Here is an 18,096-nt window from a genome sequence, read left to right on the forward strand (position 1 = left end):
GGATCTATCATGGACACGTCAAAATAAGCTTTTCAAGGTCATCGGGTCATGATGACGTCATCTAGGCGCCATTTTGTAAAATCACATTATCAATCATATCTCCATTATCAATTATCAAAAATCAATTAAATTAACATCACATCAACTTCAGGTCAAAGGTCATCAGGTCATGTCATCAAAGGTCACCTGGAGGTCACGACGCGCACGTACGCGCGCGTCAAAATTTCAAAAAGCTCAAAATCACTTTTTGACCGAACGAGAGTACGTTTCAGGTCATTTTAAGCATTTCAAAAATTTGCGCGCGCACGTATGCGCGCGCGTTTCCGCGCGTTACACCTTAACGAAACTCAGAAACACCGTTTTTTTTACATCATTGCATTGATAATATAATTCTGAGCAATTTGATACCAAATTTAGCTCTCTACGACCATTAATGACGAAATTAACACCCGTTAAACTCTGCAGCACGTGTGCGTGCGAGCTCTCACTATAGGCCATATATGGGCAAAAACATGCCTATTGAAAATTCACTGTAGCTCTTTAAATAGTCCGTTGACCCCCCATTTTTTTTTCATATATCGATAGAGTATGATTTGTAGATTCGATTTCATGTCATCAATGTCCCTAAATTATATCATGACGTCATCAAAATGGCGCCTAAACTAAAAATTTCATTTTTGTCTCACCTGCGAAGCAAAGTGAGACTATAGGCGCCGCTTTTCCGACGGCGACGGCGACGGCGGCGGCGACGGCGGCGGCGGCGTCAACATCAAATCTTAACCTGAGGTTAAGTTTTTGAAATGACGTCATAACTTAGAAAGTATATGGACCTAGTTAATAAAACTTGGCCATAAGGTTAATCAAGTATTACTGAACATCCTATTAGAGTTTCATGTCACATGACCAAGGTCAAAGGTCATTTAGGGTCAATGAACTTAGACCATGTTGGAGGAATCAACATCGAAATCTTAACCTGAGGTTAAGTTTTTGAAATGTCATCATAACTTAGAAAATATATGGACCTAGTTCATGAAACTTGGACATTAGGTTAATCAAGTATCACTGAACATCCTACATGAGTTTCACGTCACATGACCAAGGTCAAAGGTCATTTAGGGTCAATGAACTTTGGCCGAATTGGGGATATCTGTTGAATTCCCATCATAACTTTGAAAGTTTATAGATCTGATTCATGAAACTTGGAGACAATAGTAATCAAGCATCACTGAAAATTTTGTGCAAGTTTCAGGTCTCATGATAAAGGTCAAAGGTCATTTAGGGTCAATGAACTTTTGCCGAATCGGGGGTATCTGTTGAATTACCATCATAACTTTGAAAGTTTATTGGTCTAGTTCATTAAACTTGGACATTAGAGTAATCAAGTATCACTGAACATCCTGTGCGCGTTTCAGTTCACATGACCAAGGTCAAAGGTCAATGAACTTTGGCCGAATTGGGTGTATCTGTTGAATTACCATCATAACTTTGAAAGTTAATGGATCTGATTCATGAAACTTGTACATAAGAGTAATCAAGTATCACTGAACATCCTGTTCGAGTTTCAGGTCACATGATCAAGGTCAAAGGTCATGTAAGGTCAATGAACTTTGGCCATGTTGGGGTTTTTTGTTGAATAACCATCATATCTCTGTAAGTTTATTGGTCTAGTTCATAAAAAGTGGACATAAGAGTAACCATGTATCACTGAACATCTTGTGTGAGTTAGAGTAGTATTCAAAGTCAGCACTGCTGCTATATTAAACCGCGTGATGCAGGTGAGACGGCCAGAGGCATTCCACTTGTTTCAAAAATGACGTCATCAAATTTATGCAAATTTGGTTGTAACTTCTCGAATATAGATTGTTTTTCGCCCGGATTTCGATATGTTGTAGTTTAGAATGTACTCTTTCTCCTTAGTCACCATGAATTTTCGTTTTGAGAAACGCATCATTGCGTAAAACAGCGATAAAAAGAGGCATGTCATTTTTCCTCATTTTGCGTGTAATCTCTATGGGACATGACTTTTTCTCAAAACTAGATTCGACATTCCGCTATTTCGTGAGACATATCTCCATTGTTTCTTGTCAGTTTCCCCTGAGCTTTTAGTATGTTGTAGCTGAGATTCTGGGCTATCGGAAGTGTGCCCTCCATTTTTTGATCAGATGCCGGGATCATGCCCGTATTTCGCTTGCAAAATTGGAATTGTAATTCTCAAAATTGCTTACGTGTAATCTCTATGGGGAATATCGTGGCTCAATGGATAACGCATTTGACGTGTTGGTCCGTGTTGCTGACGTGTTGGTCCGTGTTGCTGACGTGTTGGTCCGTGTAGCTGACGTGTAGGTCCGTGTTGCTGACGTGTTGGTCCGTGTTGCTGACGTGTTGGTCCGTGTAGCTGACGTGTTGGTCCGTGTAGCTGACGTGTAGGTCCGTGTTGCTGACGTGTTTGTCCGTGTTGACTACGTGCTCTGCCGGCATGATCCGTGTAGATCCGTGTGAAGCTGCCGTGTTCATGCCGTGTTCAGTCATCTGGGGCAAAACTATCCCGGACCTCCCCTGATCATGCCGGCATTGCCGTGTTGATCCGTGAAGATCTGTGTCTATAAATCATGATGGCGAGAATAAAGACAGACCACCTAATTCGTCCGCATGACGAATTAAATTCTAGTTTATTTTTTATTCTTACACTTTACAGCCAAAGTTTGTTCCCAAGTTATCTCAGAATCACTATTAATCTAGGTCTTCCATGGCCATGTGCACCCACTCAATCGATTGTGTTTTTACCTTGCCATGAATGATATCCCCACACATTCACATCAGGAAAAAATAGGGACCATTTTTAAAAGTTAGGGTGAATTCACTTCCAAAATTATGGATTTAATGATCCATTTTTATTCCAGAGTTCTGAGGGTGAGTCGACCAATCATGATCCACTCTATGAGCAAGCTACATGTACAGTGTACATGTAGCTGCGCCGATCTCGAAAGCATTGTGCAATAACACTTGGAGCCAATTTAAGAATCACTGATTGCAACAGTGATCATTTCGATTAACATGTTAAACGCTGCAAAAACAAGCTCCTCAAATTGACAATAATAAATAAAATCAATATTGATAACTTGAGCGGTGGTGCCTATGAGGCTAATGTACGTTGAGGTGGTTGTAATGTGAGGCTAATGTATTTGCCAAACCCACAGGAGACAAAATATATCCCGGCGATTTTTAAGGAAATAGCAGCTTCTCTAATGAATCTGCTACATGAGAAACACAGGATCCTGAGTAATCAAAACCCGATTTTTGTTTCCCTTTCGTTTGTATGTTTTGATTTTTTCTTCATACTATGCCAGTCTTTGGGTTGGAGAATCATCTTGGCTCAACCTGCGATTAAGGGCCTAACGGCAGGTTTACCTGGACTGTACTCGTTGTACGGGTTACACGAGCTTGCGATGCTTTGCTGAAATTATGAGTCTGCATCTTGATAGCTCCATGATTGCGTGCTGTGTAAATATCTGGCGCTAGCATCCCTCGCAGCCAGTAGTGGGCTGGCACGCTGGAGCGCCTAGCCAGTAACGGCCCTGTAATAATTACGGGGGTGACTTGCAGTTTTTATTTCGCCCCCCGTAAAAATATTTTTGGGCCATTTCGGGGGCGCTCCGAGGCATTTCCGGGGCCAATTCGCCTGCCGCCCCTGTGTATTTTTTTCCCTGTCACAAATAATGGGCATGTTTATGCGTCCAATTTTTAGGCCAAAAGTCAAAAACTCGGTTGCGTATATGCTTACTTTCATTTTAAAATAATGTTTCTGAGTGCTGATCATAAACTTACAAAAAAGGTGCGTTATAGAACGTTGTTTGACCAGAATCAATGTTTCTGGAGAAGTATGAACATGACCACGATCATAAACATGTTTAAATGATGTCATTTGTACAATGTCATTTACATGTAGCATGGAAAATGTGTGTTTACAAAGTCGTACTCTGCATGTATCTTGAATCAATAGAGCTATTGATCCAATTTAAAATTTTACACTTTGGTCAGATCATGTTACCCCACCCCCCTCCCCATGCCTGTTATGCCTGTCAACCTAATTACACCAAATATAGTCAGCTCGGTGTAAGCTCGACTCATGGACTTCATACTAGCAGAAGTCCATACTCAGAATGTATTTCAGTGTGTAGAGTTAGTGTGTTGATAGGGGTCGTCTGCGAGCACACAATTATGTGTGTGTCTTGTACATGTAGTAAATCTTATTCTGGAAGGCAGACATTTGGCTCCTAGTTTTACCATGAGCCATACAACACCTTGTTGTAATAAAATCATATTTGGTGAGGTGAAATTTATTTATTTATAGTTTTCCCCTGTTCCTGTGCAATTGAGATGTAAACATGTAGGCCTAAACATGTACAGTATGTGTACATGTACATTCTGTTTCACAAAATGAGAATGGAGTTTTCTTACATTTTGACAAAGGCTATATAGTCGATGCTCGATATACATCTATAATTGACCATTAATGATTAGCCAGTGATGAACTTGACAATCGCTGTACATGTATTTGAGAGTATGAGCATGATACGTGTAATGGAGGGAATTGTTATTCCCTGATACATGTACATGTATATGTACTGTATTATATAGCTCTATTGTTTGACAAACTATAAGTGGAGCTTTTTATCATTTTGACAGGATTATGGTTGACTCAATGGACATCCATTGACCATTAATAATTAGCCAGTGATGAACTCGGACAATGGTTCGGTGCATCCATTTTTTTTTCTCTCTGGTCATGCAGGGTCTGTTTCTGTACACTAGGCATTGCCAGCATGCCTGTTGTAAATGCCAGACAAGCGTGGAGGTATTCCAGGAATGTAAGAAACACAGCATCATACACCTTTGGTACTGCTGTGCTTATACATGTAGTGGTGAAAAAATTGGTATACCTGACTGATTTACCCAAATTATGATATTTTGGGGAGGGATTTAAAATCGCGCTATTAGTAGTGATATGGAGATAATAGCCAGTGTGGTTCACATTTTTTAATGAAATATGAAACTTTCGTATGGCTCAACAACTTTTGATAGAGGATCCTAAAAACCATGCAAAATATATGAAAATGCACCAGTGCCATACATTTAGAGCTGATTAATAAGAAAATGAAAATGTATGAAAAAAATCAATTGATATTAAAATCAACATTAATTGGTGACCTGATTATACTTGCAAAATCAATTGTCAATTTGCAATTTCTTTAATACTTCTGACATTCTCTGATAAAGGCTTACAGTAGTAATAAAAATAGAAAAATCATATAATAGTTGCCAATTTGAAGATCATGGTTATTTGAATAAGACAACAAATGATCAATTGCCCTGAATGGCTTTAATTCCGGACTGTGACTGAAGCAATGATTCAGATACTATTTCATGCAGAAGAAAGTCTTCAGGGACCGATGATCAAATACCGATGATTGATGGTGTGAGAGAGGGACATTGTTTCAGTTTTCTTGGGCTGATGATGATGCATCTTTTTTGGATCCATTGCTTCAGAAGTCGATGAGAAGTTTTTCCTCCTGATATTTCTCTTGAAACATGTACAGTGTATGAGACCTGCAAATTAAAACTATGGTGATTTAAGAGTACGACTGGATGTGTAACAATTAAACACTACTGCAGTACATCTCGCCATTCAGTTTTAATTCAAAGTGATAGAACAACTGGAGAAGCTACCCTTGGTCCGACATGTACGTTTGTGTACTGTACGTCTACGTATACATGCTCATACTGTACATGTAGGATTGGCCAAATGGCAGGTCTCATGTTTTTCTAGAGCATGACATTGACAAAGCTTTAATACACGAATGAGGCTCAGCCAGGGGAAAGATGTACTAAGAATGGGGCAAGTGTGTTGGGGGCGATAAGTCTTGCTGTTGGGCGGTGGGTGTGGCTTGGTGATGATGATGATGATGGCAGCTATGATGTGGGTGATGACGCCAGCCCAGACGTTAATGGCTCCGTGACATTGTTTTGGGTAGAGGATCAGGATACTGTGGAAAGCATGCCGGGTGAGGGGCTGCTATGGGGGGAGGGCATGACGGCGCAGTGAGAGGAGCCGGCCACAGATGTTTACATGTGCATGAAACAAATGCTTCCTGTTGGAGTTGCATGGCGCTTCCATTGGCATTTCCAAGCCATATCATGTTCTCAGAGTGCGATCCTTGCTTGTATTTACATCACAAGACAGTCTGCGGGGGAGATCTGCATCATAACAATTACGCATCTTCAGTTTGCTTCTCATCATTCATTGGAATAGATTGTGCTCCTAGCCGGTCTTGGATTAGTAACGATTGTTTACCTGGTTTTAATGCAAACGTATGACTTTGCACGTTTCTGCTGCTTTACATGTTTGACCACAAAAAGTTCTTTTGGGGGGAGTTTAATACCAACGCTCTGTGATATGGTAGGTGTACATTCAATTCCTTTTATTGTAGGCTTACAATATACATGTATGTTTCAAATTGTAATGGAATTTTTTTCCAGGTGGAGTGTGTTGATGCACCTCTGGTACTGTACCCAGACTTTCAACCCCCTACCCCCCAAAAAGAAGATGTACATGTACGGTGATATTTTTAAAGGACAAGTCCACCCCAATAAAAACTTGATTTGAATAAAAAGAGAAAAATTCAACAAGCATAACACTGAAAATTTCATCAAAATCGGATGTAAAATAAGAAAGTTATGACATTTCAAATTTTCGCTTCATTTCACAAAAACAGTTATATGAAAGAGCCAGCTACATCCAAATGAGAGAGTCGATGATGTCATTCACTCACTATTTTTTTTGTTTTAGTATTGTTTGAAATATGAAATATTTTGATTTTCTCGTCATTGTCATGTGAAATGAAGTTTCATTCCTCCCTGAACACGTGGAATTCCATTATTTTAACATTTTGTGCTTCAGGCAAGGAGGTCCTAATCGTCAAATTCGTAAAAATTGAAATATTGTATAATTCAAACAATAAAAAACAAAAGAAATAGTGAGTGAGTGACATCATCAACTCTCTCATTTGGATGTAACTGGCTCGTTCATATTACTATTTTGTTAAAAATAAGCGAAACTTTGAATTGTCATAACTTTCTTATTTTACATCCGATTTTGATGAAATCTTCAGCATTGTGCTTGTCTGATTTTTCTCTATTGATTCAAATCAACATTTTTCTGAGGTGGACTTGACCTTTAAGTACATACTGTACATGTAGGACTACAAGTTTATGGGGCGTCAAGTTAGCTATTCCTGTGACCTCAATTGTTGCCTTTTGTATTGTCTGACATGTTTATTTTCATTTGGTCCAATGCCAGTTCGTCCAGTTGCCAACTTGTCTACTATCATTTCTTGGTCTACCATCAGTTCATCCAATATCCTCATGGTCTATTGCCATTTCGTCCACCATTTAGCCTAATAACCAGTTGGTCCAATAGCCATTTAGTCCATATACCATTTGGTCTACATGTAATTAATTGGGTAAAATGAATGAAAATAAAATGAATATTAGACCAACTGGTTATAAGACAAAATGGGCATAGACGAGCTGGTGATTAGACAAAGTGATGATTGGACCAAATGGTGATAGGACCAAATGGTTATTGGACCAAATGGATGTTAGACAAAATGTTGATGGACAGAATGGCAATAGATTAGTTGAAGGTACAATGTACATTTAGACCAAGTGGTGAGCGGAAGAGGTGGCAGTGGATAAATTGGCAATTTATCTTCTGACATAGCAACAGCAGAAAATGAAATAATTTTCTTTATTAAGTGCGCGATGCACATTGTCTCTAAATTACTGAAATAAAGGAATTATTAGATTAATATTGAAATATTTTATTAAAATGTAAAATAACTATTACTAAAAGAATCAAATTTTAAATAATGTTTACTTTTCATTTCATTGGCCTATACATGTATGTGTTACAGATGATGTGTACACTACATACATGTATTAAGTCTGCTATTAAAGGGGAAGTTTACCCTGACAAAAAGTTTATTGTAAAAATAGCAGAAAAAATAATAAAAAATATTGCCGAAGGTTTGAGAAAAATTCATCAAATAATTAAAAAGTTATTAGAATTTCAATTATTTGATTTGTGACGTCATATGCGAGCAGCATTCCTACATAGCGAATGGTAAAAAATCAATGAAATGTCATTTTCTCAGAAAATTGAAAATGGTTTTCACTGTAACTTTTGTATATCAATAGACAAATCGCTTCACACGCGATCATGAAAAGAAAACAAAATTAAGTCATCAGGAACCATACAAAATTTGAAATTTATGCATTTTATATTACATAACACATGGGACAGCTGCTCGTTTATGACGTCACAAATCCAAACCTTTGAACTCTAATAACTTTCTTACTCTTTAACGGATTTTCCTCAAACCTTCACCAATATTTTTTATTATTTTTTCTGCTATTTTTACAAGAAAGTTTTCTTCAGGGTGAACTTCCCCTTTAAAAGGTTACATATCAAAATACTGTATTACATGTACTTGAGTGTAAAGTCAATACTGTAGGCCCATGTTATACTCTACATTGTTGGCATATTCATCTAATTAAACTACAGACATTTGATACAGTTAAAAGGTCATGATGCAATGAGTCATATGTATAATGTAACATTAACTAGTACAGTTATGATCAAAAGTTGAGATTACCACAGATCTTCGTACATGTATCTAGAACATTGAAAGTTTGTGCAAGTGCAATACCCCCACTTTGTATTCTAAACTTTTCTCAAAGTTCAATTATTTCATCTTTTCTTTTATTTTACTGTGAAATATAATTGAAAAGTTCAAGACAGTTTGTTCTTTTCAGTCTATAGGCAAACCAACCCAATAGGGCCTGAAAAAAATATTCATATAAATTGTGTGGTGTTTTTCTTTTGTTACTCTAATGTTTCTAACCTTTTCTGGATTCGGCAGTACCCATTGATAAGAATTTTCATGCATTAAAAATTAAAGAAAAAAAAACATTGTTATAAAACTATGACTTGCCCTTCTTGTACATAGATAGTACTTGTATGTATTTGAAATGATTGAAAAAAAACCCCAACCTTGACCAAAAAAAAGACACAGTTTGCCTCTTTTATTGTGTGAATGCGCCTTCATCAATCCTTGTTTGTAAACTTCCTGCATGATACAATAAAACAAATGCATGCAAGAGTGAATAAAAGGTGTGGCATATTGACACCTCTCAAGTCAGTAAAAAATATAAATTTGTAAACATCTAGTACAGTACATATGTACACGTAGGCCTACATTTCAGGTGATAATTCTATTATTCTGTGCAATAAGAATTTTGGTTTATTTATGTTGGTTACATGTATATGTAGCAGTTACAGTATGATGGAATCTTTGTGCCTTTAAAAAAAATGAGATAGGCCTACATGTACCTTAGTATATATTTTTTTTACCCTGAGCTGTGGCCTCAGAGAATTCCTGCATAATATCTTGTAATTTTTAAACATACAGTACATGTATTGTACGTGCTAATATATTGGTACAAGTATTGTTTCGGAATGTGACAAGCACTTTATGGGGAGAGAAAATACCTTGTATATTTTTTATTTGGGTTGGTATGAACATGCCCATTCTATAGTGGCAGAGTGACAGCAACAGACACAATGAAAATGAGCAAAAAGGGAAAACAAATTCTAAAACAATGCAAACTGAATTCAATTCAAACCTTGATTATCCTTTGTTTTGGACAAACAATGAACACACTAGTTTCTATCACAACTATTGAGATTCAGTCATGGTCAAATGCACTTTAGAGCTGCCAGATAATTTATTTGATTGATGATTAATAGGGGTGATCCTCTATCTTCAAGGAATAATTGAAATATTTTAGGTTAAATATGAACGTCTGATCATTACAATGCGCATATATATGTACATGTAGGCCTAGATATTTGATTTAAAATTTTCAATTCAATACTTCGTTCATAGTCGGCAAAACCAGTGTACAATACTTGTACATGTATGTATTAAAATACTGTATGGTACTCAAATTTTTATCCAAATAACAAAGGAGAGTTTGCACAACTTTGCAGTGGTTTGATCGCCTCAAAATTTATCAAAAATGATTTTGGTATGAAAGCAGTTTATGCCGTTAAAGCAAAATGATTTTTATTATTGACACTGTTACAGTTTAATATAAAACATACCGTATTTAGTATCAGAATGTGAATGATATTAGAGGTGATAAAATGACTGATAATCCTCTATGGCATGCTGATGAGGCAAGTACCATACATTCAATACCTGTATAGGTTTCAGATACAGTGTGCCTATATTTATTTCATTTCCTACTCCTACATGTAGCTAATTTTTCTGTATCATGGCACAAATGTATGTTTTGTAACCAAGGCAAAATGCTGACTCATGTTTGACCCGAAATGTACATGTACCTATTTACTGTACATGTTGCGTAGCATCACTTTGTGTCTACATGTAGCCTTGCAGCAAGGCACTTTCAAAGCACTATAGGGCACATGAGAGTAATTCAACCGCGCGCAAAGCATGCCGGACAGGCGTAAGTAAAGATCACATGACTTTATTGATTAAAATAATTCATTAAAAATAGATCAAATGTTTGTATATCAAAAGAAAAACGATAGACATAATGCTATGTTCATACTCTTTCATAATCAAGGCGTTTGGGAAGGCTAGACTGCATTTTTGTATTTCATTTTAATCATTATTACCCACAATGCAGTTCTGTTTTTTCTGGCGATGAACTGGCCGAAATTATGGTTAGTCTTATTTCAGGCCATTTAACTTTTGATTGAGCTGGTCAAGTACCTGATTAACATATCAAGTCTTAATGTACTGTTAATTGTGACTAATGTCAGTGAATTAAAGCAAAATCTATCGAGGGATTGATTTTTAATGATTTTTTGATGAGCTATGATATAACACGTGAGTGAATGGGGGTCTGTAATACTCATGTGTGCCCTATATCGCGACTACAGTTCTACACTATCGTTGCTATGGCTGGGCGTCGTCTGCTAGAAATCGGTGGTGAGAATGCTTCAAACAGTTTTATGCAAAGTGATATAGGTTATGTTCAACAACAGTTGATAAGTATATTACTCGGCATTTAGTGCATTTATCGCTTACTATGCTGGAATGACGCTTTCAAATGTATATTCAATGCTTATCATTTATCATGCAGAAATGCGAGTTTCTACTGCCAATAGGAGATCTGGTTGGTTTGAGAGTGTGAAATGAAACAAGTACTAGTAGGAACTTCAAAATGATAAATAACTTCTAATTATCATCAGGATTCCTATTTTCAATATTTAGAGCACGCAGAGAAAGAAAGATGAACAAAATATTAAAATACATAAACTTGTCTCAGTCAGATACATCATAGATTGCGCACTTGAATACTATTCACTTCGTTGAAAGCTACAGGAGGGGGGGGGGGTGCTGAGTCGGGGTACATACCCCCATCCTCCTGGCTTGTAAGCAGGGCGGGGTTGATGCCTATAACACCCCCCCCTTCTTCCTCCAAATTAACGGTTATAATAGGGAAGAGAGGCGAATGAGCAAAAGAAATGCTTACAATCTTTGTTTGTTATCAATTTTCTTTTATTTACTTTGTTTATTCTTATGCGAATACATAGGTAATAAATCACCTCGAACGAAATTAAACATGTAAACAAGAAGTTGTAAATCCACACAATACATATTTAGCCAATTGATGGACATCAAGCAAGTAGAACTTGTAGCTGCAATACCATAGGAAGCGCACAAAATATATGAATGGAACACTGCATTTTTACATTAAATTGAGGGGTGTCTAATGAGACGTTTTCTTTTTTACACGTTTAGTCAGATTAGGTATTGAATGCAAGGTATCAATCTCTTCAGGAGAACTCACTCTTTCTTTTGAGACCAAAATTTTCAACTTTTCGTCATTTGACCCACAGTATAGGGCACATGAGAGTAATTCAACCGCGCGCAAAGCATGCCGGACAGGCGTAAGTAAAGATCACATGACTTTATTGATTAAAATAATTCATTAAAAATAGATCAAATGTTTGTATATCAAAAGAAAAACGATAGACATAATGCTATGTTCATACTCTTTCATAATCAAGGCGTTTGGGAAGGCTAGACTGCATTTTTGTATTTCATTTTAATCATTATTACCCACAATGCAGTTCTGTTTTTTCTGGCGATGAACTGGCCGAAATTATGGTTAGTCTTATTTCAGGCCATTTAACTTTTGATTGAGCTGGTCAAGTACCTGATTAACATATCAAGTCTTAATGTACTGTTAATTGTGACTAATGTCAGTGAATTAAAGCAAAATCTATCGAGGGATTGATTTTTAATGATTTTTTGATGAGCTATGATATAACACGTGAGTGAATGGGGGTCTGTAATACTCATGTGTGCCCTATACTGTTGACTTTAAATCAGTACAGGAATGCCACTCGAGAGGAATCCTTTTTCAACAAATTCAACTCTTTTTTTTATAGATATAAAAAACACTCTTTTTGTGAATTAAGGGTCCAGGACTCCAGATTCCAGTGTAATTTTTCATTTGGTATTACACAGTAAGAACAAAATTGCGAGATGATCAATTGGCAATCCTGAGTTAATATGGTAATTCAGTTTCGAATGGTAACCTTTTATTCCTATGGTACAGTACATTTTTTGTGATTTTTTTTGTATTTCATATAGGCCTACATGTATGTACATGACAATTTTTTTTCTTGGGAGTTCAACTCAACTTATAACTCTCTGAATATCATTATATATCATTTTGGCAACAAATTCAGTGCAGTTTATTACTCCGGGATTCATTCATAAAGTTTTTACATTTTCTTTGTTTCTTTTTTTTTGGGGGGGGTGGGAGGGGGTGGTTCTATTGTGTAACCTTGAATAGGGGAAGGCGGGGTAAGTTGTGACAGTTTTTGCTTTTTGCATGTTAGAATTGATATGATTAATAATCTTGTCAAAATAAGTACCTTGCCTTGAAATTTCATTCTTCTGAAATATTTTCCACCTATATATAACTTTCTACCCCAACACTGAAAGTCATCGTGACCTTTGAAAAAAACGATGTCAAATGGCTCAACTTGCCCCATATATGGGGTAAGTTTGAGCCACCTTCTGGGGTAATTTGAGCCACAAAAACTATGTACAAAATGTATGGGGGAGAACCAGCATGTCAATTTTTTGTTTAAAGTCTTTTCACTTGCTAATTTTCTATAAATACTAACATTCTGTAAAAGGAAAAGAGCAGTCATGTCAATTTGCTCCTTTGAGCCTGCATTTAAATCGACTTTTATGGTTTGTTTGTTTTTTAAGATACATTACCATAGCAATTACCATGGCTCAACTTACCCCATGCTGTTTGGCTCAACTTACCCCAGTCCGAACTTAGTGCGATAATTTTGTTTCCACACATTTATTATGCATCCATCATATAAAAGACTATGACAAGAATGAAGATCCATACCTAGACTAATAATGTTGTTATCATGTCTTTATTATATTTAAAGACGTGTGTGTTTATAAAGCACTTATCTATTTCACACTCTTTTTTACTTTTTTGGCTGAAATTCACATTTTCCCCTCTAAAAAACTACTTTTTGTTTCAAAGTTGGAAACAATGTGGTGGGGTTAGGGGTTACGCTATGGGTCATCAATACATGACACCACCACAATGTCTGACTCATTCATTATTGGCCTGGGGCTGGTGGCTCAACTTGCCCCTATGCTCAACTTACCCCGCCTTCCCCTACATGTATACAGCGCTTAAAGGTCAAGTCCACCCCAACAAAAAGTCTATTTGAATAGGAGAAAAATCCAACAAGCATAATGCTGAAAATTTTGTGATATGCAAATAAGAGTCAATGATATCCCTCACCATTTTTTTTTTTTTTTTTGGTTAAATTATACAATATTTCAATTTTTACAGATTTGACAATAAGGACCAACTTGACGTAACTATAAACTGTTAATATATTAGTAATTTCACATTTTCAGGGAGGAATACAATTTTGTTTCACATGACAATGACAAAATTAGATTTGTTCATACTTCATTTAATAAACTACAAAATAGATAGGGAGTGGGTGATGTCATCAGTCTGCTCATTTGCATACCGACCAGGATGTGCATACAACTGTTTTGTGAAACTAAGCGAAACTTATTAAAAAAAAAACATAATATTTTCCATCCGTTTTTGATGAAATTTTTAGTGTTTACGATTGTTAGATTTTTCTCCTTTTATCATTTTTTTGTTGGGGTGGATTTGTCCTTCAAAGATGATCATCAGTTTCAGTCCATTTCAGAAAAATATTTGCACAAGTTCAAGGAAATGCTGTTCTGTGAAAAACTGCAAGAACATTTCATTTGTTCTTTTTTTGCTGATTTCGGATATTTTATTTTTGCTGACCTGATAAAATTTATTAATAAAAATGATTAAATCACTACCTACACAAACAAATAATTTTGTGTGGCAGTTAAACAAAAAAAGCTTACAGAATTGTGATTCATACCCAGGATAATCAATCTGTGTCTTATAATTTCAGTAGTCTTTTTACACTTTCAATAGTCTGAAATATTTTGTTTGTTTAAATCAATTGTGTTTGATGAAGGCTATCTGCATTGTCCGCAGCCAGTGACTCATGCTCAGGGAAGTACACGTGGAACATCCTTTAACTGAACTACATACATGTAGTGTACTTGTTGGCCCACAAGTATTTCAAGATACATACAGCACTTCGGCCAACTCTATTTGTAGCTTCATGTGTGGTTCTAACATGTAGGCCTAACAGTTAAATATGTATCCATCGTGTCAATGGAACTGTTTGTGCGTGTTTGCAAAGTTCTTTCTGGATCTAAACAATCTCTTTAAATATACAGTATACATGTTTGTTTCATCTTAGAAAAAAAAAATCTTTGATGTATGGGCCTTCATGCACATGTACATGTATACTTTTTAAGTACAAAATGTATCATTTGTCTAGACAACCATTTACATACTTGTACATGTTTAACATTATTGTATTTTGATATTTCATCCTTTATATTAAATTTGTGCTTTCCCTACATGCCCTGCTTTTTTTTTTGGGGGGGGGATTAGGTGGCGAATCAGAGAGGTAAGGGGTACGTGTAAAGGAGTAATAGGGGTTGGATTTGCTTGATCCCTCTTAGAAAATATTAAGTGAACATTCAAACCAAAATTGGTAGATGTACATACAATAATTATTTATGACATCCTACATACTGTGTACTGGCAGTTGAGATTGTGAAATACTTCAAATGCTGGTAATTGCATCATCCTAATACCACATTACCAGCAACGTTTCATCTACGTTTTTCCCTCTCATTTTTGGTAGCCACTAATTTCCCGTCCGTGTTTACTCTACTGTCAGTTCCCATATTTATCTTTCCCTTTTGGAGGGTTCCCACTAATTCCCACTTTCCTGTTGTACATTTGTTTCACCCCAGCTTTTAACAATTCCCATACCCTGATAACAGGTAACGTTCAAGTAAAAAATATAGACCAAATCAAAATGCTACTGCAGAAAAGCAGTTTCAAATAAAGCAGATGTTCAATGCTCAACAAAAATCCATTTATGAGTGGTTGTTTTAGCAACTCATAAAACCATGTAATAGAATTAAGTTCCATTTATTTATACAGTATGTTATTCTCATGATTGAACATTACATCACCACTTCATGTTTATACACTGTAATAATATTAGAAAAACAATTCTCCAAAATGTTTGAAAGATTTATCAGTTTAAAATGAATTTGGCTCAGGGACAAAAAGGCTGTTCTCACTATGCTCCTAAAACTAGTTTAGTGGAAACTAGTTAAACGTGCAGTGAGAACGGTTGAAGCGGTCTTGGAAGCGAACTTCCACACCAGTTTAGAAAACCACCTCGCGATGCAGTTTTCAAGATTGCTTTGCCTCGTTAAACTGGTTTTAGCGTAAGTGAGGACACAACCGTTCTTCGGGAAGCGATCTTCGCACATTTTGAGCGCGCTACTCCACACGACAGGTGTAGAATGACCATGCTGTGGTTTTGAATTTCGAGCGAAACATGTCACCCCACTGAGCGTTTCCATAGCAACAAGAGCGCTTTACGTGAAGTGATTTTGAAAACCGCTTTCGTGTGATCAAGTGGGAATGCTAGCAAAGCGATTTTCCAAACTGGTTTCCTGAATCGGCTTCCATTATTACATGTAGTTTTAGAAAGCGTAATGAGAACGGCCTCAAAGACTCAAAGACTGGAGATAGACCTGTCATAAAATCACGGTGACAGGTTTATCCCACAACATTTAATACTAGGGACCTATTGGAAATAACCCATTTGGGCTTTCATAGGTTTCCCTATCCATGTACTTCAAACCTTAGACATGTATCTGTTTCATGTGTGATGATATCTAGCTCAATCAATTATCAATCAATCAGTCAATAATTCAGTCAACCAACCTATCAATCAGTTGATTAATCAGTCTTTGTAACAATGAGTCAGTCAGGTGATTGATTAAATCAAATAATCAATCAATAAATCAATTATATACAAAGATGAATTAATAATCATTTATATATTTTTTTTCTTCTTCCTATGCAGGACTGTGGCATCGAAGGCCTCGTTGAGGAGCTGTGTCTCAAGTTAAAGAAAGTCCAGGAGGAGAGGGAAGAAAATGCCACACCCTCACATTCCCCGGACAACAACTCACAGAAGTCCAGCGATGGAGCTAGCCAGACAGAGAGGTAAGGTCAAAGTTGATTTTTGAAAGATAATGTACATAATACACCTTATTGAGAGCATTAGAAATTATTGCATGCATGAGGTACCTTTGAACATTTGACTGCTTCAAAGGTAACAAGCATTGATAATAATGCCTGACCAATGAGATAGTGACATGGATCTTTGCTGTTTAAAGGTCAAGTCCACCCCAGTAAAAAAGTTGATTTAAATAATCAAACATGAATAACGCTGAAAACTTATTAAAATCGGATGTAATATAAGAAAGTTATGACATTTTAAAATTTTCTTTATTTTTCACAAAACAGATCACTGCTCAACTCGGTGATTTGCAAATGAGAGTTGATAATGTCACTATTTCTTTTGTTTTTATTGTTTGAATCAAACAATATTTCAATTTTACGAATTTGAAAATTAGGACCCCCCTTGCTTGAACCACAAAATCTTAAAATAATGGAATTCCACATGTTCAGGGAGGAATGAAACTTTAATTCACATGACGATGACGAGAAAATAAAAATATTTCATATTTCATATAATAAAATACAAAAGTAATAGTGGGTGATGTCTTGGGTCCCCTCATTTGTATACCAAACAGGATGTGCATATAACTGTTACGAGAAATTAGGCGAAACTTAAAGATGTTATATAACTTCTCATTTTACATGATCCGATTTTTATGAAATTTTTAGTGTTATGCTCGTTTGACTTTTCTCTTTCTATTCAAAATTTCAAATTAGCGTTTTTTTTAGGGGGGTGGACTTGTCCTTTAATAACCATCCTCATCTTAAAACCATGACTATTCAACAGACCTAGTCATTAGTATCAGTTAAAAGCATTTTTAGCCAACATAAATTACCGGTCACATGATAAATTTCAGCCAATCATTTGATTAGGATCTTTATTACGATTTCATGAAAGAAATTTCTGAATTATTCCTTTCAGAAACATTCTCTGGTCCATAACCAGTGCTCTTGAACACAGTGCTGAAATTGTCTGGACTATTTTGACCTGTGACGTTCAGTAATTCAAATTTAAAGCCTTTTCGCATGGAGCATCTAGAGCAAGTTTCATTTTAAATAGTTATAGCAAGATATATGATAAGTTTTCTATTATGGCAGCTACATGTACCATGGTAGGGCTCAGCAGCCAATCACAAGCATGGTTTCCAGGGTAGTTAACAATAATGAAAAAAAAAAGTTACTATACAAGTACATGTAGGTGTAGAGTCTAATGAAAATGGGCCTGGACCGGCAATTTGTTACAGACATGATCAGAAAGAAAGAAAA

At 36.2% G+C, this 18,096-nt stretch overlaps 1 protein-coding gene across 1 annotated transcript in view; it reads left to right on the forward strand.

Moving 5' to 3' along the window:
• The window catches only part of LOC121424891, a 54,212-nt gene that overhangs the window by 10,255 nt on the left and 25,861 nt on the right, over positions 1–18,096 (forward strand). Inside the window, exon 3 of the mRNA XM_041620750.1 lies at positions 16,670–16,812. Within this exon, the coding sequence (XP_041476684.1) occupies positions 16,670–16,812 (143 nt within the window). The remainder of the gene's footprint in view (positions 1–16,669; positions 16,813–18,096) is intronic.

Source organism: Lytechinus variegatus, chromosome 12, assembly GCF_018143015.1.
Source record: "Lytechinus variegatus isolate NC3 chromosome 12, Lvar_3.0, whole genome shotgun sequence".
Lineage (NCBI taxonomy): Eukaryota > Metazoa > Echinodermata > Echinoidea > Temnopleuroida > Toxopneustidae > Lytechinus > Lytechinus variegatus.